At 42.5% G+C, this 25,593-nt stretch overlaps 1 protein-coding gene across 10 annotated transcripts in view; it reads left to right on the top strand.

Annotated features, from left to right (window-relative positions):
- Positions 1–24,825, top strand: part of cep162 (centrosomal protein 162) — a 29,320-nt gene extending 4,495 nt beyond the window's left edge. For 2 of the 10 annotated variants that reach the window (XM_031868632.1, XM_031868636.1), the window contains 28 exons: positions 973–1,029; positions 2,823–3,080; positions 3,750–3,878; positions 4,498–4,669; positions 6,582–6,658; positions 6,749–6,810; positions 7,523–7,553; positions 8,791–8,865; positions 9,608–9,814; positions 11,022–11,103; positions 12,308–12,563; positions 12,697–12,922; positions 13,230–13,378; positions 13,962–14,096; positions 14,286–14,417; positions 15,216–15,328; positions 15,527–15,626; positions 15,903–16,029; positions 16,167–16,330; positions 17,672–17,776; positions 17,887–18,126; positions 19,984–20,190; positions 20,346–20,640; positions 21,843–21,975; positions 22,061–22,202; positions 22,274–22,372; positions 23,078–23,212; positions 24,142–24,825. In XM_031868632.1, coding sequence (XP_031724492.1) covers positions 973–1,029; positions 2,823–3,080; positions 3,750–3,878; positions 4,498–4,669; positions 6,582–6,658; positions 6,749–6,810; positions 7,523–7,553; positions 8,791–8,865; positions 9,608–9,814; positions 11,022–11,103; positions 12,308–12,563; positions 12,697–12,922; positions 13,230–13,378; positions 13,962–14,096; positions 14,286–14,417; positions 15,216–15,328; positions 15,527–15,626; positions 15,903–16,029; positions 16,167–16,330; positions 17,672–17,776; positions 17,887–18,126; positions 19,984–20,190; positions 20,346–20,640; positions 21,843–21,975; positions 22,061–22,202; positions 22,274–22,372; positions 23,078–23,212; positions 24,142–24,318 — 4,085 coding nt within the window. In that variant the 3' untranslated portion in view covers positions 24,319–24,825. Of the gene's footprint in view, positions 1–969; positions 1,030–2,822; positions 3,081–3,749; positions 3,879–4,497; positions 4,670–6,581; positions 6,659–6,748; positions 6,811–7,522; positions 7,554–8,790; positions 8,866–9,607; positions 9,815–11,021; positions 11,104–12,307; positions 12,564–12,696; positions 12,923–13,229; positions 13,379–13,961; positions 14,097–14,285; positions 14,418–15,215; positions 15,329–15,526; positions 15,627–15,902; positions 16,030–16,166; positions 16,331–17,671; positions 17,777–17,886; positions 18,127–19,983; positions 20,191–20,345; positions 20,641–21,842; positions 21,976–22,060; positions 22,203–22,273; positions 22,373–23,077; positions 23,213–24,141 lie in introns of all 10 variants that reach the window. The other 8 variants (XM_031868633.1, XM_031868634.1, XM_031868631.1 and 5 more) reach the window with 8 other exon arrangements.
- The last annotated feature ends 768 nt before the right edge of the window (positions 24,826–25,593 follow it).

The following is a 25,593-nucleotide window of genomic DNA, read 5'->3' as shown; positions in this document are numbered from 1 at the left end:
CACTGTATGTGTTGGTATTGAACACAGCGTCATATAGCCACTGGGTGCTTAGTCCTGTTATTCTGGCTCGTTAGCTCAGGTTGAAGTTTCCAACAGAAACCAAAGTGTATTTTGTTTGTCCAGGCTCACCTCTCCATCCTACTGGTCAAATTGAAGTTCCACGCTCTGTCTAACTTCACACGTCTGACTGATCTCTCCTCGACTCTTGTCCCTCCTCATTATTCAGTTCCAACAGGACAAGCATGATCTTTCACTGTTTCATTTCTTTCTGCTTCTCTCATAACACTGTCCAGCCTGCCTGGCTCTTCCTGTGTCATGCTCACTGAGCAGTGAAACACATCTCCAGCATGTTCGTGTGCAGAGTTAGACTAAAGTTAATCTTTAGGGGCGCTTTCACAAGCCAACATTTAGTCTGTTTTAATCAACCTCTGGTGCGAACATTCAAGATAAACTGGAGGAGGAGGGTCAAAGTGGAAAAAACAAATTCAACAGCAATATTTCAAAGTCCGTGATACCCTGCATAGAAGCTCTCAAGCTGAAAATGATGAATTTGCTCCTTTGTACACGCCTCTTAGCAAATTATTTTTTAATTAGGGCTGCTTTAACTCATGCACTGTGAAACCGAACCAGACTAAAGAGAAAAAGAACCCAAACTATCACTTTGACTGTGATTCGGTAGAGCCAACAGACCTATACAATGAATCTACAGTTTTGATTAGTGGTAACGCTCTTATAAAACCAATAATAGACTCATTTAGAGTCTAAATTATTCTTTGAGAAGTGTTGCCCTTTGTGAGACATTGTAACATAGTCACTATGTAGTAGCATCTAGTCAACAGATCTCCCTCACTGCTACTGTGTAACATGTCAAATCTGCACTTCTGTAGGAAAGTGAGTGTTGATTTCACAGCTTTGTGTTTGTCTGATATTACTAAAAGCTGTCCCTTTCTGTTTCCTCTCTTTCCCAAGCAGAGATGGCCAAAAGCAGATTTATCAAAGGCAAAAAGTCTCATCATGAGAACAACAATGGTGAGAGCTTAGAGTTCTTTTAGACCACGTTGTGTCCGTGTGGAAACGTCATGCATCCACAGTAGTGTTCTCAGCTTGTTTCTGTGCCAGTTATCTAAGAGTCAGCTGCTTAAACCTCTGTTCAGTCCCCTGCTGCTCTGTGATCACCAGCACTGTGTTTGAATTCAGCTACACTTTTGAGTTAGTATTTCACGTATTTTTTGACAAATTATAACAAGTATGAAATAGTGATATGATGCTGGCTCCTCAAAAGCCAGGCAGTCCCTCCCACGCTGGTCAAGTCATCATCATTATTATTATTATGATGTTCACATAGCACAGCTGTTCTCAAGCACCGGTAGTGATTGTATGTATTTATATTTAAAATGAATGATCACAGAGGAAGTTAGAGGAAAGAAAAACACTTGTCTTCTGAACTCTACTCCACCCCCCCACCCCCACCTTCACTGGGCTGGTTTACATCATTGTTTTGTAAAAGTTGAGTCTTCTTCATTAACACAAGATCGTCAAGCTAGCACTGTGGAGACGGTTTGTTTTAGGTGAGAAAAATGCTCAATGTGCTGAAATGGAGAGAAAAAATGGGAGAAAAGATATGCGTTTTTGTATTAAGCCAGACTGTATCAGCCAGGCTGTACAGGTCCTACATTACCCACAATGCAACTCAACTGCCGACCCTTTGGTTGGAGGTTCTTTTGAAACTTGTAATCTTCTGGAGTGAAGTGATCTTTAGGCCTCTTCTTGTTTCATAGTCTTCTTTCCAGGGGTCCTTACCCCCTCTACCATTAATACAACTCTCCTGTTTGATTATTTCCTATTAAACTGTCTTTCAAAAGAATTAATATTGTTTGCTTCACATCAAATTTTCCCGTATTTCATGGTTGGGCTTCCTCAGTTGCTGAACGATACTAAACACCTGATTTCACTCACTGAATAGAACCTGATGGAATAGACCAATGAAAAACGATGACCGTCCAGCTTATGTTTGAAGGAAGGCCCCTGTGTTAGTTGTCAGTCTGAAGAAGATCTGAGGTACTCGTATGTAAGTTAAAGGGAGACAGTCTCCCTCTTGCTCTGCCTTCCTGTACCTGTAGGCTCTATCGCAAGACAGTTCTACTGACTGCCGCACATGCTCTGTAGCAAAGCACAGAGAGAACGACCTTCTTTGGGATTACGTTAGAAGACTAACGTAATCAGAAAACCGAAGTAAAATAAGATTAGTCCAGTCCATCCAGCGGTCTGTGTCAAAGAATGTGCTAAAGAGGAGATGGGGAGCAGCCCCCCCTGAACACTACTAAATGAAACCAAGCAGCCATCTTTACCTCATAGGGTTGCGTAACCACTTCCTGTCCGTTCAGCGTCTATCCTCCTTGAATACAATGGGGTGGGTGTCAGGTCCGTGCTGCCCTACCATGGATGGGTCCTCCTGGAGTCTTGCAGGCCGTTCTCTGACCCAGAACTCTGAGTTCTCTGTGGAAGATGTAGAATTGATGTCCCTAATCGCTACCCCTGTTGTGTTTACACCCCCAAAACATGAGATAGAGCGAGTTACGTCTTGCTGTTTGAAGTGAAATCAACAGTGAGATTGATCTTCTTTTGAAAATTGGCTTTTCTTTGAAATGGGCAACACAAAAGCACAATCCATTGCAGGGAATTTTAATAAAAGATGGCCAGTGTGTGTGGATGAATGTAATCAAAGCCTGGTGTAGTTTAGATGTTTCATTCTGATAGCTATTCCAGATTTCATTTGACAGTTCACCGACATTATTTACTCTGTTTCTTCCTGCTGTCCGAAGTCGTCAGCGTGGAGCCCTTTTCTAGGCCGGTCCCTAAACCTCGCTGCAAAGCTTCTGATAAACCGGTTCAATTGGACACGACCCACAAAGATACAGTCTTGAGCGGTTCCCGAACCGTGGAAAGACACAGAACGCCGTCCGATGGCGCAGACAGTGTGAGCAGTGAAAATGTCCCGAGTGTGTCAGGAGAGAGGAGCCCTGATGAGACCCTCTCTGATGAGGCTCCACCACCCAGCACTGATAGTCATTCCCAAGATGGTAACTTCAGCTCAAGTCCTCAAACCCTCTGGTAGTAGAGTAGTACCACTAGTTCTGTTACGTTTCTGTCTTTGTCTCTATTAAGCTTTGAGTTTTTAGATTTGATGTTGATGTTCTTCTGCCTGCCACATGAAACTAACAGTCTTGTAAGTTTGCTTACCAATACATTAGATATATCTGTTACATCGGATGTAATTAGTTGTGTCATTGTTGTTCACTGCCTGATGGAGGTTCTTCATTAAATCATTTTGATAAACTGGTAATTCCATTTAACTTCCTTTAAACTTAAATGTCTCCAATTTAACTTTAGAAATTGATATTTTTGGATTATTATAAGAACTGAACAGGTAGCGGAGAGTGGTTGGCAGTACAGGGTCACAGTAGTAGTACACAGTGTGTGTCCTCCATCCATCTTAGCATTGGTTATATAGACCTGTGTCAGCATCGAGGCTTGAGTCACAGATTCATCCAGGTTCCATCAACCGGTACTCGCAATCAGTCCCCACCTGCAGCTGATAGTCCTGAGTGTTGAATTACAGTTGACACAAGAGGAATAAATGCTCTAGAATAAATACCTCTAAGTATAATAAATAGCTTATCTACTTACAGCTATTAGTCATAATCTCTGAACAAGGTTCACTTGTGCTTTTCTATGACACTTCCCTCCAGGACTGCTGGGATCTGGGAAGACTTTCAGGAAGTCTGTTCGACAGGAGGACAAGGATCCAGGAGATGCTGGTTTGAAGGAAGATGGGCTGAAAGCAGCTGACCTCAGCAGAGACAGTATTGAGCTAGAGGGTGAGTCGAGGACAACAGAGATGAGCAGGGTGAGACATGGGGACAAATACTTCAATGCCTCCCAGTCAATGATAGCTGTGGCGGGCAGCAGTATGTTGTTTTTTACGTCCGTCAGTCCGTCTATTACGTTTTCATTAACGCAATACCTCAAAAACATTGTGAGGCAAATATCCAACTGGACTCAAGAATGAACTGGATAGATTTTTCACTGTGACCTCATGTCCGTCCCATTCTCCTGAACGTGGTTTCTCAGGAACTTCTTGAGTGAATTTCTTTAAATTTGGCACAAACGTCCACCTGGACTCAAGGATGGATCAAAGGTCATTGTGACTTGGCCATAACTCATAAATCCATATGCTAATTATGACAATTTCACACAAAAGTGATGACATTTTGGACAGATATGGCTGTAAACTGCAACATGGTTGGTGGAGGCATACAACCTCAATCTATTTTTGAAAGTCCATTTTGGCTAGTAGTTAGTTGGATCACATTTCATATAGAAATTGTTGTCTATGGTTGGGGTTTTCTACAAATAAATTCTGAACTGACATCTGACTAATAATTCAGTTGAGAAATATCACACTGCTCTCCGTGTGTGCTCTCTTTTTGTGTGCAGACTCAGTGATGGTACCAGCTGCTAACACGACCGGCTTGGACACGATAGAGGAAGAAGAGGAGAAAGCCAGGTTCTTTGCCCAACTAGAGGCAGGAGCTCTGTCATCTATAGATTACTCCATTATGAACAGAGAGCTGGACTTAACAAGTTCTGCCATCGCTACTAACCTCAGGTATGTAAGCAGCCATGCTGGTATATTACACACTGTAAGCACTGAAGAAGAGAATTAGTCTGAACAGATCAACCATGAAGGAGTCCCACCACCAGATGTTTTGGTACCAACACAACATTTTTGTTTCCTAGACTAAACCTGCATGTTGCTCTTCTTGAAGGTGATGTTTGTTTTACACTCCATCAGTGTTCTCCAGTTGCTTACACACGTTGCTTGTACAATGCACAGTACTGGGCTTCCTTTTGGCAGACGGTTGGACCTCATGCAAGAACATTTTCGTATTCATAAACGTTTTACTCTTTCTGTGATTGTCGCTAGTACAAGGGTTCAACACCAGATTTAGCAAATCCTCTTGAAGACACAAACTTGCTGTGAATGGCTCGTTTCAACTTCATCAATGTACTTGGGTTGTTTGTGAAATCTGATCATTAGCATCAACGCCTCTAAATCACTTTAACAGGCCACCGGTTCTGCCATGAAACAGAAGGAATACAAAGAGGTATGTCAAACCACGGAGCTTCAAGTCCTGCTGTTTGTCAAAAATGTATCATATTTAAATCTGCAGCTGTCAACCCCTTGTCATTGTACAGTCGTACTAAGACAGAAAGAAAGGTTACATTGTTGCAAAGTGGGTGGTATGTGCAAAGATACAAAGCCGGTTTCCCTTTAAATCCGAGTAGTTCATGACTTGTGAGGTGGTCATGGGGATTATGAGAGGATACACTCCATTACAGGGGATGTTCGCCTGTAGAAAGACTCTGAGGAAGCTGTGGGACTGTAAGACATTTCTTGGCAACTACTGAATTGCAAACGTTGTTGGGTTGCAAATTGTAAACACCCTTTTTCATAGATTGTATCAACGATTGGTAACATTAACGGTCAATCAATGGAGTAATCGAAATATTTAAAAAAACTTGCTGATACCAAATTATAGGATAATATTTTCACAGCAACGTATTGCATATTCTGTGACAGCATTGCCTATGAAAAATAAATAGATGTAGAGGCCTAGACATATAAAACGCATTCAGTATAATTAAATAATGGATTACATGAGTAAAAATAATCTCTGCTAACGTATAGTTTTAAAAGAGAGACGCTCAAAATCAACTAAATGTAACGATGCAACAAGAGAGAAGATCCTAACAAACATGTCAGCATCCTGATTTCTGCTTCACTTAGCATGTCGACATAGTTGAGTGTAATATGGTACCACATCCTGGTCCTCATCACTCCAGCAGCTGGAAACACTACGGCTGTATTCAATGAAGCTTTGATTGAGGTTTACAAATGAACCTTTCTGATGTCTGTCATCATATTTAATGAAGAGATGAGGAAATATACATGTTATTTATGGATATCCAGAAATACTTGTGTGCAAGATTTGCCAGTCCGGGGAATCTGGTTGACTTATCCAGTCTGTCAGCTTTGTGTACAAGGATGGGTAACAAAACCTCCTTGTCTCCAGCTAAAGCCACGTCAGTCAAGTAGAAAAACACAGCACACTACCAGCAGTCTGGGTTAACTAGACGTAGCTTGTGAAAATAAGTCGTAAAATAATTGTTTTCTAAATTTACTGGTGACATGGGTCATATATTATTTTAGAAAATCCCCTTGTCTGGTATAAAGTAACTCCTGCACTTTGAGGATAGCTAACATTCTGCTACGGATCATGAGTTTAGTAAATATTGGGACTACCCTCTTACCTCTGTGATATTAACTGTAGATGGGGCTCGGAGGTTCCTCAGCCCTAGACAGATGTGCCAAAAGTTAATGTTGAGCAGTGGAATTGTACACTAACAGACCACATGCGTACCTACGGGGTCTTGGACACCGTGTCTTTGATGCTGCTCTGCCCTTGAAGATCAACATGGTGAATGTAACGTAATGAGGATGAATGTCGTCCCTCCAGGAGAGCTGAGGAAGTCGTGGGGCAGAGTGATGATGAAAGCAAGGCCAGAGTCCCAGAGACGGTCAGAGAGTCTCCAGGTAGGACTAATACACCTTTGAACCCCTTTAAAGCTTCATCTCTGTCTGTAATCTGAGTGTCTCAATCACATCCTTTCTCTCTCTTTACAGGATCTCCTCACTACAGCGAGGACTTTGAGGAAGAGGAGAGTGGAAAAGAGCCGCTGGAGGAGGTTTGTAGTTTATGATTAAACTCAGAATGTGTTCTTTGGTAAGTTAGGACTTTATTAATAAACAAAACTATTTCAACTCGAGGTTCACTCACTAACTTTTCAGCTTTCAACTACATGACTACACAGCAATTGGCTCAGTTGTCATCATGTGACCTATGTATGGAACTTCAGTTATTTGTCAAGTGGCCATATATTTTGTACGCTCTGTATAAAAACTTGTTGCTTGAAAGTTATTATAATTATATGGATCTTGTGCAAACAAGATAATACATTGTGTGCATAAGTAATTATCTTGTGTATAAAAGATTTTTTAAATGGAGGCTGAGTTCCAAAATCTCATACTTGACTTTTAGTACGTACTTCAGCTGCCCTTACAAAGTACCTACTGGTGCATGTAGTATGCATTCAATTGGGACATACTACTTGGTCACACTATTGCGCATTAAACTTTAAGCCTTTCGCCTCTATATCTGCTGCAGTCCATAGCTGTCAATGAGCTGTCATCAGACCTTCATCTGTCTGAGCTGCCGTACTGACTCCAGCTCAAAAGAGTTAACCTGCTGTTTACATCCTTGATATTGGCTGAGGGGTGTCAGAGCTGCAAACAGGGTCAATACAATTAGCTATTTATCTCTTTATGCTGAAATATCACAAACTGACATCTTGCTGCATGATTCAGTAATGCATCCTATGATCTTTTTCTTTTTTCCAGAAGTCTAAAATGTCTACAATTCTTGCCAAAGGTAAGAGAAAAAGACTCTGCAGTGATGGGTGGGTGTTTGGAGGCACACAGTCTTTCAGTGAAAGACTGTGTTCCTCCAAACACCCACCCAAACACCCACTCAGTAAAAGACTGTGTTGAGACAAACAAGCCGTACACAACACTTCTATCATTAAATAAAGAAGCACTACAGTGGAAGCCATGTTAATACTCATGATGAATGTGTGCGTAGTGTGGAGGCTTGAAATCTACCTCACAGAGAGAAGGCCGCGGATTCAGGCTCCAGCTGTTCAACAGTAGAGTCGTTTCTTAATAAATCTACCATAAACTGGTTTACAATTAAAAAACATTTAATCCTACTGGAGCTAATACAATTACAGAATGAAGTACACTACTAACAGAATATATAATATATGATCCGCACAGAAAAGCTATTCACTCGCGACTCAGCCTGAAAACACAGATGTTTCCACACTGAGGGCCGAGCAAGAAGAGCGCGAAAATAGCCCTCCCAGCACTTCCTCATACAGTTTGAAATCCCCCCCCCCCCTTTTGTCCATCTTAATTCCTATTGGCTAATTTCAGCTGGCTCCTCTCTCAGCCAGCTAGGACCCCCTAGCAATTTCTGCGTCCGCTGAAATTGCCTGTCTATAAATCTGACTCTCCCTTGGCTATTGTTCACAGTTTAATACATTCAATGACTGTCGTTTATGGTTTAACACTTCTATGATAAACATTGGATTCTATATAAAGATAAGGATTTGCAACTTTTGGCAAAAACTTCACAAGTTTCACAAGCATAGATATAAAGGTGCTACAAATTCTACTAAGATACACTTCTAACTACAAATTCTAAAACACTTCTACAATTATGAATCTTCTAATTATGTATTCCAAAACACTTCTAATTATGAATTATTAAACACTTCTATTATAATTTCTTAAAACACACTTCTAAACCCAAATTTCCTACAGTAGTCTCACTCATGTCTCAAGTTTCCAGTTCTCTGTTATTATGTGAATCAACAATGACAGAGAAGCAGTTGTTGGCAATGAAAATCTCAGATCTCAGGCTTCCTGTAACAGTGCTCATTGAATGTGCTCATTAGTTTTACTTGGAATTACAGACTGCCTACTCAATGTATATACAGTATATTAGTGCTGTACTGCTATGGTGGGTGAATGGGAAAAGGTTGTGACCATGAATAATGATCTGAGCTGCAAATAACAGACAAACCCGAACTCAACTTTTGTCTCAGTGTCTCTCCATGATTCCCTGGATGACACCGGTGAAGAGGACGGAAGAAAGGACACAGTAGGGTCTCTGGACAGAGGTAACACCAACACATAGGGTCAAGTAAGGAGGAGCACAAAACAAGTACCAGAACATAATATAATGCAATCAACCAATAAATATTCCAAATTTACAAAGAGCAAGCTTTATTTAAAGTCAGCGGGTGGTATGCTATTGCCCTTTTCTTATTTTTAAATGTATTTCTCCAGACATTATTAAGATTGGTGCACAATGGATCATTTATGCCCATCTCATCCTTTTGAAAGATGTAGCACACTCATTCTAGAAGATTCTAGATCTAGAGCAACCAGACAGGATACGTAGTTTCCTTCATTTATTGATACATAACCCATGCTGCATTTTGTTTTTCTCAAAACATATTGGCTGTTACAAATTAGTAATATACTGTATCAACATAACTTGAGGAACCCGTCTAAAAGTATTACATTTTTTGAATTAAATATTGAGATAAATATCATTCCATAGTCTTAAAAAAATCATAGCTTATGTTCTGATGAGGTCCACAAATATATATTTTCTCACAATAAATCATTGAGCTTCCTTTGTTTCTTATTACTCAAATCCAAGACCTCACGATTCTTTGCCGTTCATTTGAAGATATGTCATTTTTTATTATTAAAATGTCTAAAATGACTTGACCTGCGTTGTATATTTTGTTGTGTTTACTTTCATAATCCCACTATTATGATGGAGACACCACGAGTGGCAGAAAATTCCATATTGTTTTTGTCACAGCGTTCTATAAATGAGTTTCCTTCCAGGCCAGTCGTATGTGCAGAGTGGAGCCTCAGACATGGAGGCTCTTCATGAGGCCTACAGACAGATCCATGTGGTGGAAGATTCAGATAACCATCATCACCATCATTCCTCTCTGGAAGGGAGGGGGAGGATCAACAGACCTGCGTCTTCATCGTCTCCTCCTCAACATGCCACACAGTCTCTTCAGCCTGCATCGACCAACGCCTCAGGTCAGACAACAACCTCGAGACCGTGACAATGAGGAGGATTTCAAAACCAGAGCCGGTGTCAAGGGGTTCTTTCCCAGAGAAATTACATTATTAGAGACTTTGCTTCCTGCATTCTGGTGATTTTTAAAGAAAATAACAAAACAATAAGTACACTGAAACAGAATTTTTATGTTAAATACTTTCAATTTTATTTTTGATTCTCAGGAAAGAGAATCCAATAATTTGTCACTCTGGCATGAACAAATATTCATCAGTTTTCATTCATTGATTTTTTTCCCCTGCTCTAGTATTTCTTTCTCTTCGTATACATGCTCTCCATTTGTCTGTTTGTCCTTACTGAAGGCCCTTTAAGACACAACACGACAACAGAAGCGTTGTGCTCTGAACCCATCATTTCTAATGGCTTAGGGACACTGTGAAAAGAAATGGTGAGAACTATGGGACGGTGAAACTGTGTAAGGGCAATGGAAAATAGGAGTCTCCCAGAAAATCATGAGGGTTGTCAAGTGTGACCACCAGACTGTAAATGGTATTTGGGGGAATGGTGGACTCCCTCTGTCTGTCCATATGATTCACTGCACTACCTGGAGGAATGATGCATCTACAAAGCTGCATCCCAGTTAAAGGCAGGGTTGGTAATCTTGAGAAACCAGAAAGACGCTAGATTTCAAAAATCATTCAACCTAAAAAGCCAGCCCAGTGTTGCCAACCCTTTTCTAATGAAAGTAGCTAGCAGCGCTAACTACAAAAGTTGCTAAATCAAGCGGAAAACAATCGGCAACAATGACAGCCCGTCCCTTCAGGTCTTCTTCCAAAGCCACTCCCCCAAAATGATCATAATGACTGTAAACAATAAACATGGCTGTTGTTAGTATCCACAGCTGTTAAGATCATTACATTTTGGCTGAATGAAGTGATCGGACGGGCTTATCACAGTCCTTCAATAGCCACAGATACCGGTGTTTCTTTTCTTTCTTTTTTGTCAGATCATTTGATTCATTGATTTCTGATGTAGTGAGAATTTTAACAAAATATCAAAAATATTTCTGAAGAAGATTGCCAACCCTGCCTTTCAGGGACGGACTCCTCAGGAAGACACAACCAGTGTATTGAGTGAAACATTCAGGCAGTCCTTTTCACTGGTACATACTGTATGCTCATTACAGGACTGAAGTATGTTGAGTATTTGTTGTGTTTGTGTATCCAGAGCTTCCCACTGCAGAAGAGTTGATGAGACCCATCAGGCCAGAGAAGGACCATATCAGAGGCTTCACCCTCCAGCCTGTCAGGTTAGGACTGTAACATCTTACTCGGAATTATCCAAAATAACGACTTCACAAAACTGTTCTGTACATGTTATGAACATGTAGCAACAGAAGTATTGATGGTAGAGCATGCACATAAATAGAACTGTAATCCAGTTCAGACTAAGTCAACATCACTTTCAAATGAAGCTTTGAATGTTTGTCGTCATATTTTAAGACCCTAAAAAAAGAATCCTCAAATAGTTAGATTCAATTTGAATAAAGTGATTTATCGGATTGAATGAGCTTTTTTAATTTTTTATTTAATCAACTATCCTTAATTAATATAAGTCGTCAGTTTCGTTTCGTTGCTGCTGGACCGCCCCGTTAACACAGGTCGTCCTGTGTGTGGCGATCGGGAGAGCAAACTGTCTGACCGAAGTGAAGGTAATGGTTTTGAAAGGCGAAACGGCAACAAATATGGAATGAAGCAGAATATTTATTGAGATTAAAGCATGTTGTGAGTTTTTGAATTGATTTCCCTCTGGAGTTATTGGAAATGTCCGGCTAACAAGAGTGTAAAACAATCCTACGCAGGCGCTGTGAGCAACACACAGATACATTCTAAGGAAGCGGGAGATAAGGCGTCGCTCCAACTTTTTATTTTTAATACGCTCTTCAAAAAATCCTTACGCTCCCTGCTCACTCGTGCTCGACTCCGCCCACATGCTCTCACAAATAGTCCTTTTTTTCCAGATCTGGACATAAAAAGGATCGATGGCAGTTATTGTTTGACTGAAGAAGATTCAATACTAATTTGTCCGGGATTATTTTGGTCGAAATACCTAATGATAAATAATAATAAGCCTAGATCAATAATAATTATGCCTAATAATAATAATAATAATAAGCCTAGATGAATACTAATAATACATAACAATAATAATAATAAGCCTACCTGTGAACAAACAGCCTTTTCTCTGCACCCAAATGCTAAGCCTGTGTGTTTGTGAGTTAATCAACATGCAATTAACCAGAATATCTATCATCTACAGTCTGAGGTATTTGTAGGATGACTCCTGTTCAACCGGAGATTGACGCAGGCAATATCCAACACTGTACCATAAACATCAGACACAGATCTAAGTCGTGCTTTATTTGACTTCCAAACCTGAATTTAGTTCTCAATAAGTCAAAACAGGAACACAAACTGTTTTTGAAAAAGTTTAGCAAGGTTTTCTGATTACAGTGCTGTAGTACTTGAGGACCGAGAAAAGACACCCCGCTTCTTCGAAAGGACTTTCCCAGACGTGACGTCTCCACAGTCCTACCTGGAGCGAGCAGAAGAGGCTGGCCCCGAAGCAGGGACCAGCCCCCCGCCCAGCTCCCCAGACCCTGCCAACCTGACGTGGAGCATCAGACAGGAAGTAGAGAAGCTGATGCAGGATCAGAACAAATGCTCTTCTTCCACCTCCTCTCAAGCTGGCAAAGCTAAGAAACAACAGGTGAGGAACACTTCACACTATTCTCCATCTCAGGAGTGCTTGGATTTGTAATCGTGTCAGACAGATCAGATCCAATAGAGCAAAGGCTAAGCTGTAGCAGTCTGTTGATACTGAAATAAAGTGTTTTCCCCAGGCTTCGCACGGATCCACAGTTCCTCATTCCTCTACATCCTTAGTGAGGAAACCCACGGTGGCCCCTGTGAGAGGCAGGAGAGTGGAGGGGAGAGCAGCAGGGACTTCCTGGTCCTCAGGGCTGAGTAGAGCTGCTGCAGCCAAAACCCAGCTTTCTGTTTCCCGTCCTGTGCAGCATCCACGAGATAAAGCCAAAATCACAAAGAGCCAAGAAAGAGAGGACTCAGGTTAATGATGGCACTCACACACAAAATATCAAGTCATTGAACTGCTCAGATGAGTTAGGATTAGGAGCTGTGTCTCTCGCTACAAAAGATATATACACATTTATCTTTCTTTGCTTTTAAATCCACTCAAACTCTTCTATCTTCCTCATGTTATTTATTGCCTTTGGAATTGATTTTCTAACCTTTCTGAGTCCCTTTGTGTCTTCACAATGCAGGAGCATGGCGTAGAGCTGTTTGCATCAATGTGTCAGTTGTGTGTTTGTACATAACGGAGGTGAATACCTTCTATGTATGTTTGTTTGATTAGCAGAGCCAGGTCTGAGGGTGAGCGGTGAGCTGGTGGCGTCTGTTCAGTCCTTAGTGGCTGTCCTCCAGCAGCAGATCGGCACCAGCAGCCACCAGGACGCCACCGACGCACAGGAAGTCACCAGACTGATACATCGTCTTCCAAACAACGTAGGGAAATACTACATCTCCAGTGTTCAAATGACATGCGTCATATAATGCTAACTCAGCACAGAGTTGAGCTCTTATTGATGATCCACGGGACTATGAATGCAATCCAGAAGAATTGGATCTATTGAAAACATGATAGAAATGATGAAAAGAGAACAAGTCGGCATGCTTTGTAGTCGGGGATCGATGTAGAGGGTCTGTAAATGAAGGAGAAGTGTTGTTCCTGTATTGCAGGACAGAGATACAGTTAGTTACTGTTATAGTGCTGTTTTACTCGGACAATAGGCTTTTAGTTGTCTGCATATCACTGTGGTATGCTGAGAAGATTCCAACACTTGATTGATTGTTTCTAAGGAAGTGTGCGGTCGCTGTTTGGAGAAGCACGAGTTGTCAGTGTGTGCAGATGGGATGCCAGTGAGGGATCATGTCAGTGTGGCTGCGCTAGTTAATCCTACTGGATGGCTGGCCAAAGTGTGAACCTCTGTGCATGTTAACAGCACATACCGTGTAACTCTATCGTGTTAGGGTTGGTTCTCCACAGTTCATGATGCATGAGATGTCACTGTTGATGTCTGACTTGCAGAGGGAGGAGGACGGCTCCTTGGTGGAGGAGCTGAGAGTCCAGCTGGCTCAGAAAGAGAGGGAGCTGCAGATGATGAAGGAAGGCAAAGAGGAGCTCCACTCACTCAGACAGCAGAACTACCTTCTGCAAAGCAAGGTGCTCAAACACTCGCGGCTCAGGCCCTTTCAGCATGAAACATTCCCACCATGCCTTGTAATCTTATTAATGGCTGGACACGCCTTTATTTGATTACATGCAAAAAGAAGGGTCTGCATATCTGTAGCAGCAACAACGATACAGCAATAAGTAGTAAATAAGTTGTGTTGTTGTTGTTTTTCACCTCAGCTGCGAAGTGCAGAAGAAGCCAGTCAGAAGAAGAGATGGGCCGAGGCCAGCGACTCTGCTGCAGAGGGAAAGCTCCGGCAGATTGATAAAGAAATAGAAGAGCAGGAGACGCTCATCAAAGGTTACCAGCAGGTTCGTCTCCCTCAATCTCTTGACGTGCTCGTCTTCACTGTTCATTCCTGTCAGGGATTAATCAATCTTTTTCTGATACACTGTAGTTCCAAGCTTGTCGACTCTGTTGTGCTTTTGTGTTTACAGAAATGTACTTGCTTTGTTAGGGTGCCGGGATGCCGACAGAAAGACCTAACTACCTTCAATGCTATCAAACAAAGAGAAATTCTCCCTCCTCCTTCTAAAATGGTTCCGAATAGATAATAGAGTGCATCCTTGTTTCATGAATGAGGTGGTACAAGAGTTGCAGCAGCAGCGCTGTGTGTGTCTGACTAGTCAGCGACGGTCATCCCTGAAAGGTCCTGTACTTTCAGAAAGTACTATCCCTGACCACAGACTGTTTGGGGGTAAATGACCCAGGAACTTAAGTTAGACCCTGATCCTTGCAGTCAAAACACTATGAGTTCCTCCAAAGGTTCCTGGGAAAGTTCTATTTTCTGCTGACTACAGAGTAAACGATGAAGTGTATGTTGTACAGGGACTAGTGAATCTGTGAGTGAGGGAGGGATTTTGGTCACAGCCTAAGTTACCTTGTTGGGCTCCTGGAATGCTCACCTGCACATACAGTCTAACTGAGATAATGTCACATTCCATCGAGGTAAAACTCAGTAGTCTTACTTCATTCATTCTTTAAATGAAGCAGGCTCGTGTCTCAATTGCATGATGTGTAGTTGTTTTTGTGTTCCTTTTCTGCCTCTTGTACGTAGTTTGAATAGTTGTTCTTATTCGAGTGCAGTCAAACTAAGGTTTCTTTTGCAGGAGAATGAGAAGCTGTGTTTGCAGATGAAGGCTCAGCAGGTTCAGAGTAAGGCCAACGAGGAGGCCATGTTTAATGAGAACCAGAGGCTGCTGAATGAGCTGGCTTTCACAAGGTGGGTTCAGTAAAGGTGTGTCTATCAGAGGGGCCGACAGGTGAACAGGTGTTTGCTTGTAAATATCTTCCCAGTATGAATGTCTATTTAAAATTGTCAAAAATGCCTACTTTAGAAAATTCACATGATTTCCTTTTGATATGTATGTATACATTTCTTTCAGAAAATGTATTGTTAAATGTTTCTATTCTTCACCAGGGAGCAGCTGAATAAAGCCTCAAGGACTGTGGGAAGTGGGTGCTTAATGGATCACACTCAACGCATTACAGACTTGTTAGCTCAGCTGAATACATTCCAGGTACGTACCACAGTCACTGACACGCTTCACCTGTTCTATTCTCCAGCCCACACTGAGAATTCACTACATCTACATATACACATTGAGATATTCTAAACTGCCAACAGTAAATGAGCGACGACAGCCCATCATTGTCTTTCCTGTGCTTACCGGACAATGTGTGGAGATTGCAATTTCATCCATAGAACCAGCACCTTCAAGGGTTCCTTCATTCATCATCACCGAGGGCTTGAGTTCAGTATTCAGTAAACCAGTTAGATGTGTTTCTGTTTGCAGAGGAATGAGGCCAAGCTGTCTGAGGACTTCCACATACTGAAGCAAGGAAAGCAGGCTCTGGAGGTAGACCTGCAGCTGAAGAAGAAAGAGAGGGACCTAGCTAAAGCTTGGGCCGTGTCTGCCTCAGGTAAACTGGATTCACAACAGTGCCAGTGGTAAAATTGAAATCCAAAGACCAAGCTTCTGACAGACTTTTATACAAAAAACAGTGTAAGTGATCTTTGGTCTTACTGACGACGTGTCTCCATATTCTGAATGTGTCAGGTGACAAGACTTTTGAGATGCGCGTATTGGAGGACAAGCACAGAGAAGAAGTGGCGGCCCTGAAGAAGAAGCTGCAGTGGTTTGCTGAGAACCAGGAGCTGCTGGACAGAGATGCTGGCAGACTGAAGGCTGCTACAGCTGAGATACACCAGCTCCAAGAGCAGGTGAGGCTCACTTACCTCTTATCCATGTGTCCTTGGGCAAGACACTTAACTCCAAACTGCTTTGCTTCAGTGTATGAATGGGTGTGAATGGGTGAATAACAATGTTTAGTGTTTAGTGGTCTGAAGACTAGAAAAGTGCGATACAAGTGCAGTCCATTTCCCATTAACCTTCAATATCTATTCATAGTAGATACGACGATACAAAGTCCTCCTCCTCTTATGTTCTGCTCCTCTTATGTTCTCCTTCCATCACTCTCCATCTCTAGTCCAAACCATAGTTATGTATGTACCTACGCCCCTGAGAGAGGATTTCTTTGTGTATGTCTTGCTAGGTGGACATGACCCAGCGGGAGTGAGCATGGTGGAGCTTTCTATTTTGGCAAAATAATACAAAAATCTCTTGAAAAAGACCTAAAGAACTGTTGTCCTAAAGAACACCACAGACCGGCAGCAGAAATGAGTCTTTAAAGTGTAACAATGCTGGATAGTTAGTGTTGTAGTAGCTGTACAGTATGCACGATTTCAAATGACTAAATAAAACAGAATGAATAGTTTTTCATTGTGACATGAATTTTTCATGCCACATTCAAATCACAACACGGAAAACAAAGTGAAGAGGTGAGATGCATTTAGTGTCATCCAGCAGAGACATTCAAATACTAAACGCAAACTCAGGAGTTTTCATGAGGCGCAAGGGAGCATTTTCTTTTTGGAGTGGAAGACGCATCGTCCATGCCGAAAGGAAAACTAGCAACGGTCCAAAACCAGCTGAGGAGGCAGAACCATGAGTTTCATCTCATCATCGCTGACAGCTAATGGCAGCATTAAAACAGTATGTTGGAAATATAATACAACAATGTGTATTTCTCATCTGCTACACTAATATTTAGTGTGTCTACTGTGTGGTCATCAACTTGAGTTCTTGCAGCATCAGCAAGGGCTGAACAATTAATCAGAATTATTTGAAATCACACTATGGCCTGCAACAATTTTCTAATTCTAGGAGGTGATTTGTGAAATACCATTTTGCCAAACATAAATACTGTGGTGCAGCAGAGATTCCTGGTCTACACATCATATTCTACAGACTGAAGAAAACATCTTTATTTTTGTAAAGATCACACCACAAGTATTTCATGTTTTTAATGAAAATGAGCATAATGATTTAAAAATCATTATTCCCTCAAATATCCAAAATCCTATCACATCAGTAAAATAATTGCAATTAGATGTGTTTATTTTTGAATGGTTCAGCCCTCGGATCCGCTATGACGTGTGACAGAAAGCCGGTTTAATGCTGCTTACTGTGTTGGAACTGACAGCTTTCCGTCTCCGTTTCAGGTAGAGAGGCTGAAACTGGATGTGGCCAAAAGAAGCAGTGAGCAGCAGATGAAGAGCAAAGAGAAAACAGTGCACACTAAGAGGATGCAGGACCTTGAGCGACAGGTCTCTCACACAAGCAAACAAGCTAACTAAACACACTTGTTACACCCTCTTCCCCTTCCCCTTCCCTCTGCAGTTTATGTCCCTTCATTCAGTCTTTCTCTCTCCACCAGGTGAAGGAGCTGGAGCAGATACTAAGACGCAGGAACCCAAACTCGCTGCCCGCTCTGATCTACGCTGCGGCCGCGGCCGGCTGTCAAGAGGACGTGGCCTCCGAGACGTCCCCTCCACCCAGCAGGATCAGCACCCTGCTGGAGCGCAGGATCCAGCGTCTGGAGACGGAGCTGGAGGGTCACGATGAGGAGGCCAAGCGCGGCCTGCGTGCCATGGAACAACAGTTCCACAGGATCAAGGTACAGCTAAAGGCAATACAGATGTAACAACTGCTGTGTGATGTAGTCACCTCTCAGTGTCAACAATTTAAATGACATTGTCAGATCAGTATCACATTATTGTTAAAGCAGCACATTGTACACTGCAAACATGCTCAGTGATGATGTAGGAACCATGAGTTACAATCTAACCACCAGGTCTGTGTTGATCATACTTAAAGCTGGAGAGCAGAACTTTAACTTATGTTCAGGTCGAACAAGGCCGCACAGGGCTGATTAAGCCTATTGACTGCAGGAAAGCTCTCTGTGTTTTGCAGTATAAGAGAGTTGTGGTGTCTGTGGCGACTTTGCCCAGCTGGCGCACCTGAAACGTGCATTTTATGTCAACCAGCCTGAGCGAAAGGTGATAGGAAGGAGGGAGAGACCCTTTTAGAGACGGGGCAGCAGCTCAGAATATGGCCCAAGCTCTGGTTGGAAATCCTAAGAAGCATCCAAGAAGGTATCTGGAGTGGATGCTCCAGATAGATATAGAAACTTTGACGTTCAAAGGAAGGACATTAAAGGACAAAAAAAGAAAGTGATCCACAGTGAGGACACTTCTGGGGGGATGTGGCGAGTTCCCCTGCAGGCATATGTCTTAAGCACGAGCCTCCGCTGTTGGCGCTCGAGCTTCGAGCACTCACAAAGGTGTTGATGCTCAACGCGCTGTTCGTTCCATTGCAAACAGAATGTCCTGTGAAAAAGCAAGATAAGTCGACAGTCGGTGTAACCGGCAAAACCCCACGAGTCAACCTCCACTATGACGAGGAGGAACTGTAACTATCTGTAAACTCATATCTCATATTCATGGACTAAAGAAATGAAGGTTGAATATTCTGTAAACAATTCGATTCGGCTGCAAAATATTTACTGGAATTTAGATTTTTAAGACCTCCATAAAAAACAAATTGGTCTTCTATGGAAAATCTTCAGACATCTTTCTGTTGCTTTTGTCAGTGAACTATTTGTGACGTCGCGCACGCCAAGTCACAAAAATTCAGAGGTGCGTGACCAAGCTCCCCGACCTCTTGCAGATCCTTTGCGCAGGACGCACAGGAAGTCATTACGTAATTTTCTGGCGCACGCCTCGTACAGGCTTCACTACGGCGAAGCCTCGTACAGGCTTCACTACGGCGAATATAAACCAAGCTTAAAGCAGTGTCGGCAGTTTTAGTGTAATTACTCTCACTGCCAGCGGGGGGAGACAAAGGATTCGCACTTAAGCGAGACGTTTCTGCTGCTGTTAGATGAGGAATACCACAGAATACATGTAATAAGATGGATTTATAACCACACTGACCAGTGCAGACGATGAATGGGCAGCCATTTAGCTTTAGCTGGACCACCTATATACATTACATCTGTAACGCTTCTCCCCGCACATAACAATGTTTGTCTGCACGGCCCCTTAAATATACTATGGGAAGAGACTGCCACCTAAATCAATGCCAGCTTTATTTTTGTTTGTTTTCATGTCTGAGGAATAAAAAAGGAAAAGTGGTGGATCCTATCGGATGCTCAAATGCAAAAAAACTGTCTAATCTACACTATTCTGAATTAAACGTTACATATTAACACAGAAAATATATAAATAAATAGTATGTCTTGTATACAAATGTATATATCTAATCAATAAAAATGTCTTTGGTTTTAACAGTCAAGTGCTAAAGTTGATCTCTAGCACCAGGATTTTGTTAGGTAGTGAGAGGGGACATGATCACAGGATTTTAATTATTATCAGATTGATGTACACCAAGGACAAACACATTGTCATATACGGCAACAAACGAGCAAAACAAACTGATTTATGAAAGCATTCAAATTGTGCGCACCGTTTAGCTCCGCTACGAGCAGCAGATCTCCGAGCTGGAGCAGCAGCTGGAACAGAAGCAGCAGCTGGAGCCCGAGACGGCTCGGGCTGGAACACTGGAGGAAGAGCTGCAGCGTGTGGCGGAAAGCCATCAGGAGAGAGAGAAATCTCTGCAGGACCAGATCCAGTGTCTCCAGCAGCAGCTCAAACACACGGTTGGTGCAGGAGCATCCCAGGTCATTAACACGCAAGAACACCTTCCTCAGCTTTCACTGATTCAACACAACTCACAGAAATGGGAGATTCTTTGCCGACTATGTAAGATGTTGGTCTTAATGTGATGATTATGAAAACCTAGGGGCTGAAAATCTAATCTTACTTCCTTCCACAGGCCCAACCCAGTCCAGGCCGACACCAGCGCCAAGCCGAGGCAGCGTTTGGCGCCCGGATAGAGCGTCTGAACCAAGACCTGGCCTCAAAGACGCGGACCATTCAGGACCTCTGCCGCACTGTGGAGAGACTGCAGAAGGAGAGGAGGAACGTGATGTCTGTCCCCAACCCACGAGCAGAACCCCGTCCTACAGAGACGAAGAGACAGCCAGCCTCAGCCAAAACTACTGCAGGAGGAGAAGAAACGTTTCCAGCTGCTCACTGTGAGAAGACCTACCAGCCCACTGTCTTCACAGGTATGGATGTGGACGTTTGGCAGCAGGATGTCCATTCATGTCTGATAATGGACACCTACAAAGTAGTTCCAGTTGAACTGTCCGTTCACGGTTCTGAATTAATGCGCTGGCTAAATTAAGTACAAAAACTATAGTTGAATGTCATGAGTGTTGTCCTTCAGTGCCTCATCCTCTGAACACCACAGGGAGGCTGTAACACACAAGCTGCAAAGAGTACCCGTCTCTCTTAACCTAATGATATATGGAGCAATAGCGAGCTAGTCTTGTTGTTGAACTGTCAAATTATATTTACTGTTTGTTTGTCAGCAGTACCGTGTTGTTGACTTTGAATCTTATTAGCATAATGTTATCTTGTATCTGAGGTGCGTCCTATTTACTGGAGTAGTGAACAACGTTTCCATCCCATTAGTACCTGAGGGGATGCTAATGATTGTTCCAGGTATTAGCAAACCCTCAGGTGCTACCAGGGAGATGCAGAACACATGGGGGGAAAAATGGTCTTATTTTTTGTCTTTGACAAGTGTTAAAGGATAGATTCACTTTCTTAGGGTCCATCTTAAGACAATACTTGTCAAAGCTGAATTGCTTCCTCCTGTCATGAAGAAATCCCTTCCTACACTGAGTTCCATGTAAACAAATAGATACAAAATCCATAGTTTTAGTTCTGACCAAAATACACTCTACAGTTGAGAAGCTTCAGAAGTCTGGGTTGGTGAACTGAAGTCTTCCCTCGTACTGTTTCCTCACTGAGGCGTGGTGGAGGGGCAGCACTTACCAGAGTAACGTTGGAAGTTTGGAACTTGATGTGTTGAACGCCGACTGCTGAAGCCTAATAATACTCATTTAAGATGAATTGAAGAATGCATTTGTGTACAAAGCAAAGACTATAGATTTTGGAATCCTATTAGGAGAGGATCTCCTGACGGTCAGTATGGACAGAAGGAACCTTTTCAGTGCACACATGTGCATGAGAGGGTTGTTTTAATACGAGAAGAAAAAAGAAGTGGACTTGTCTTTGTCATGATGGTGCAACAACATACACTCGTTATCACAATCATTACTTCTGATGCTATGTAAAGTTAAATGTTAGTTGTCTGGTGCTGCACGAGTTTAATGCTACGCCTGAGGGAGCCTCAGGTACGCTCACAGTTAGCTGAGCATTTGAACACTCCCATCTTATTTTGGCTGCACGTCTTTGACAGGCAGTCACATCTCGGAGGTTCTGCAGGAGAACGAGGCTCTGAAGCAGCGTGTGGAGCGGCTGCAGCTGCACAGTGAGCATGAGAGGGAGGCGTTAAGGTCGGACGCTGAACGAGCCAAGGAGGAGCTGTGCAGGTGCGTATCAGTACGAGCACATCAGCTGAGGTTTCCTGCAGAGCACAGATGCGATCAGACGGCTGACGTGAATGTGATCTGTTAGGCTGAAGGGGCACTCTGCAGAGCGGCTGTCCTCCATGAGAGCAGAGCACCTCAGGGTGCTGGACCAGCTGCGTGCCACCCATGCCCTGGAACACTCGTCCTCTAAGGTCGCTGAGCTGGCCAATAAGCTCAACACTCAGGAGGTACGGGCTCACTCACTGGTCACAACATCGTGAAATGACGCTGTCGCGTTAACCATCATGTTTACCTGCAGATAACGGTGAAACATTTGCAAGAGCAGCTGAAAGAGGTGCAGGGAGCTAAAGATGCTCTGGCAATATCCAGGACCCGAGAGGACGCTCTGCAGAAGCAGGTGATGCTAGAAACAGTTCATCTGTTATTCATTTATTAGAATATAATGTTGGGACGATTTCACTTATTGTTTATCTTCTGGATTATTTTGTATTTGAGATTTTTTTTCATTATTATTTTGATTTCCCACCTTGACTCCAGTGGTGACCAAACCATGCAGTAGCTCTTAAATGCACAAATACATCATTTAAATATATGATACACATCGGAATGCTCTCACAAAATGAAAACACTATATGCAACATGCTTCAATGGAAGTAGATGAAGGCAAAGAAACATGAAATGTGAGGGAATGTGGATCTTACCAGCATCTTTTTAGCAGCTGTAACATTAGCTAGCAATATTATATTCATCCACGTTGGGAGATCTAAAGAAGAATCGCTATTGAGAATCAATAGTTTGGGACGATTAGTCATTTAGGGCTTCCAAAATGCAGAAATGAGTGAGTGAGTTGCAATGCACAGATGTGCTTGGCATCCCTATTGAATGGTGAAATGGCACAGAACTTGTTCTGGGTTGGACTTTTTTCCAACAGCATATCTTTTGAGAGTAGCAGAGAGCTCCCTTCCATTGATATGTAAATTTATATTTCAAGATGTTTCCCTACTTGATCATCACATTTCATTAGAACCAAGATAAGAAGTGGACTCTTTTGTTTCGTGTTTCTTCTCATCATGTTAACATCAAGTCTCTGTCTTGTGTGTAGCTGACCAGACTTCTGAAGGAGCTGAAGGAAGCTAAAGAAGCTCAGAGCCCAGAGGTGAAGCTCCTGTGTGGCCTGGAGAGGAAGATCCTCAACATGGAGCTCAGACACCAACACAGAGAGAAAGAGCTGCAGCAGGTACACATGATGGCACAGTGATTATGTAGAACGTTGGAATGACTTTTCCTGTGGTTAGCTGCTTACTCATAAGAAGGCTCTCACATGCCTCTTGGTGAACTCCAAATGTGTTTTTATTTCCATTTAATCATGAGACTTCTGAAGGTCATTGATGTCACCAGATCTTATTTAGAGGCTTCATAGCAAAGGGGGTGAATACATATGTATGCACCACTTTTCTGTTTTTTATTTTCATTTCACCGATGTTGACTAATCTGTGTAGGTCCATTACCTAAAATCCAAATATCCATCTCTTTTTTTATTCAGGGTTGTGATGAAACAAAATAGGAAAAACAGCAAATGAGGTGAAGACTTTTGTAGGGCACTGTATACGTCATTATCATTCAATGAACAGAAGGGTTTCGACAGAACAGAGCAGAAAGAGAGTTCACAAGACCGGCTGTAGACCATCTGAGCCGGAGCCGGGTGAATCCTTCAGGACAGGTTGCTCCATACCATCAATCATCAGCAGCATGCTGAGGATGAGGAAGTGACCGTGAAGAAATCATTTCTGAGCTGTTCTTTTCATCAAGAGAATATAAATCTTGCAGTGTTTGGTCGTACTGCCCCGCCTCTGTCCTCTGTTATTAATTACAAACCAGCTGTTGCACCAACCCAAAAATAGCTAGAGTTGGATTTATTATATTCATGAACTCTGTTCAAAATGAGAAGCTCAGTGGAGACAAAAGCTCCACTAAAGTTCCTGTGCTGAGAAAGTCCCAACAAGTATGTTTGATGCATCATCGGTGACGTAGATGACTTACATAGAGACAGTATCAGAGATGGACAATGTATCGTGAGGCGGCTCATGATTTTCACTCCCACTAGCCAACACGTTTGAAGACTCTGGAGAATATAGTGAACAAAGTTACTCCTCCCCCCCCCTGCAGGTGATCGGGGGCTCACTACAGACGTTAGAGGCCGGTCAGCAGTCAGAGGTGGAGAGCTGGAAGCGTCTGGCTCAGGACAAGAGCAGAGAGTTGGAGGCCTTCCGTCTGGAGCTAGACTCCATCCTGGACATCCTGAGACATCTCCAAAGACAGGGAGTGGTTCTCCCCCACTCCTGACCCCCCCTAGGTCCTGGTCCACATCAGCAGCTGCTACTTATTATTAAAACATACAAATAGAAATAAAGCTTCAATATACTCAGAGAGGTTGTTGGGTGTCAGAAACAGAAACATTTAAAGCCATGAGTGTGTAAACAATAGAACACGCATACTGTACCTCTTTCTGATTTTTGTGTATATTTTGTAGCTGTTATCTATTTTTAATTAAAATTATTGTAAGTTATTTATGATGAAGTGAAAATAAAAGTTGTTTTTTTCAAGTCTAAGAAATCTTATTTGTTTGATAGAAGTTTTTCCGTCAGCCTTGGGGACTCTGTCTCCTCCCCAGGGCACCTCCCATGTTGAGTTCCTCAGAATTCTATTCTTGGGCCAATCCTGTTTTCACAATGGAAACTCTTTAAAGCCATTGTTAGAGTTCATCACATTGTACTATGCTGAGGCGCGTGTGTCCTGGGAGGCGCGCTATGCTGAACTAGTTCAGCAGGAAATCCAACAGCAGCACACACGCTACAGACTCCCCGCAGCGTTTAGCTTTGTAAAAGAAAACAACAGCCCAAACAGAGAATCAAATGTCCGACCCTAACCCCGCGCATGGCGGGGTTAACGGACAATGCATATACTGTAGTCAAAATCAATGTAATTAACACAATAACAAGAACCAGTCACATATATTTATATGACAACAAAGCAACAAATCAATCCAGCAGCATTGTGGTGCAAAAACACATATTCCACTGCACACTGAAGAACACGAGCCATTCAAATATTATTCACATCAGAGGGAACAATATTAACCATGGGTCAGAGTTTCCGTACAGGTGTGAACATTCTCCTGTCAAGTTTGTTTTTATAGATCACAACGATGTGTCGTACGCCTCTTTCAGACCCCTCTTTGTGTGTACGCAGCGTTATAAATCAGACCCCAGGTCTTGAGTCGTGCTTTTGAGTCCTTGCCTCAGTGGTGGCTTCGGCCTTAACAAATTCTTGATTATATCATTTTACCTTTACCTCATTACCAATTATTTTCCTCGTGAATTATCAACTGAAAGTTTAAATCCCCATTTATATGCCCACTCTTCTATTTTCATAATCCCATCCTGCAGTTTCTTTTTGGCCTTGGGACCAGGGGCGTCGTTAGGCCTATTTTAGGGGAGCTGAAGCCCCCCTAAAATGTTCTTCAGCCCCCCAAATAATTTGGCATTATTGGATAAAAAACTTTTTTTTTTTGGTGATGTCATTAAATTAAACTATTGTTTCTCACATGGACAAGTTATT

This window comes from Anarrhichthys ocellatus, unplaced genomic scaffold (assembly GCF_004355925.1).
Source record: "Anarrhichthys ocellatus isolate YVR2014 unplaced genomic scaffold, GSC_Weel_1.0 scaffold43, whole genome shotgun sequence".
In the NCBI taxonomy this organism is placed as follows: Eukaryota; Metazoa; Chordata; class Actinopteri; order Perciformes; family Anarhichadidae; genus Anarrhichthys; species Anarrhichthys ocellatus.
This window is presented reverse-complemented; position numbering and strand designations above follow the sequence as displayed.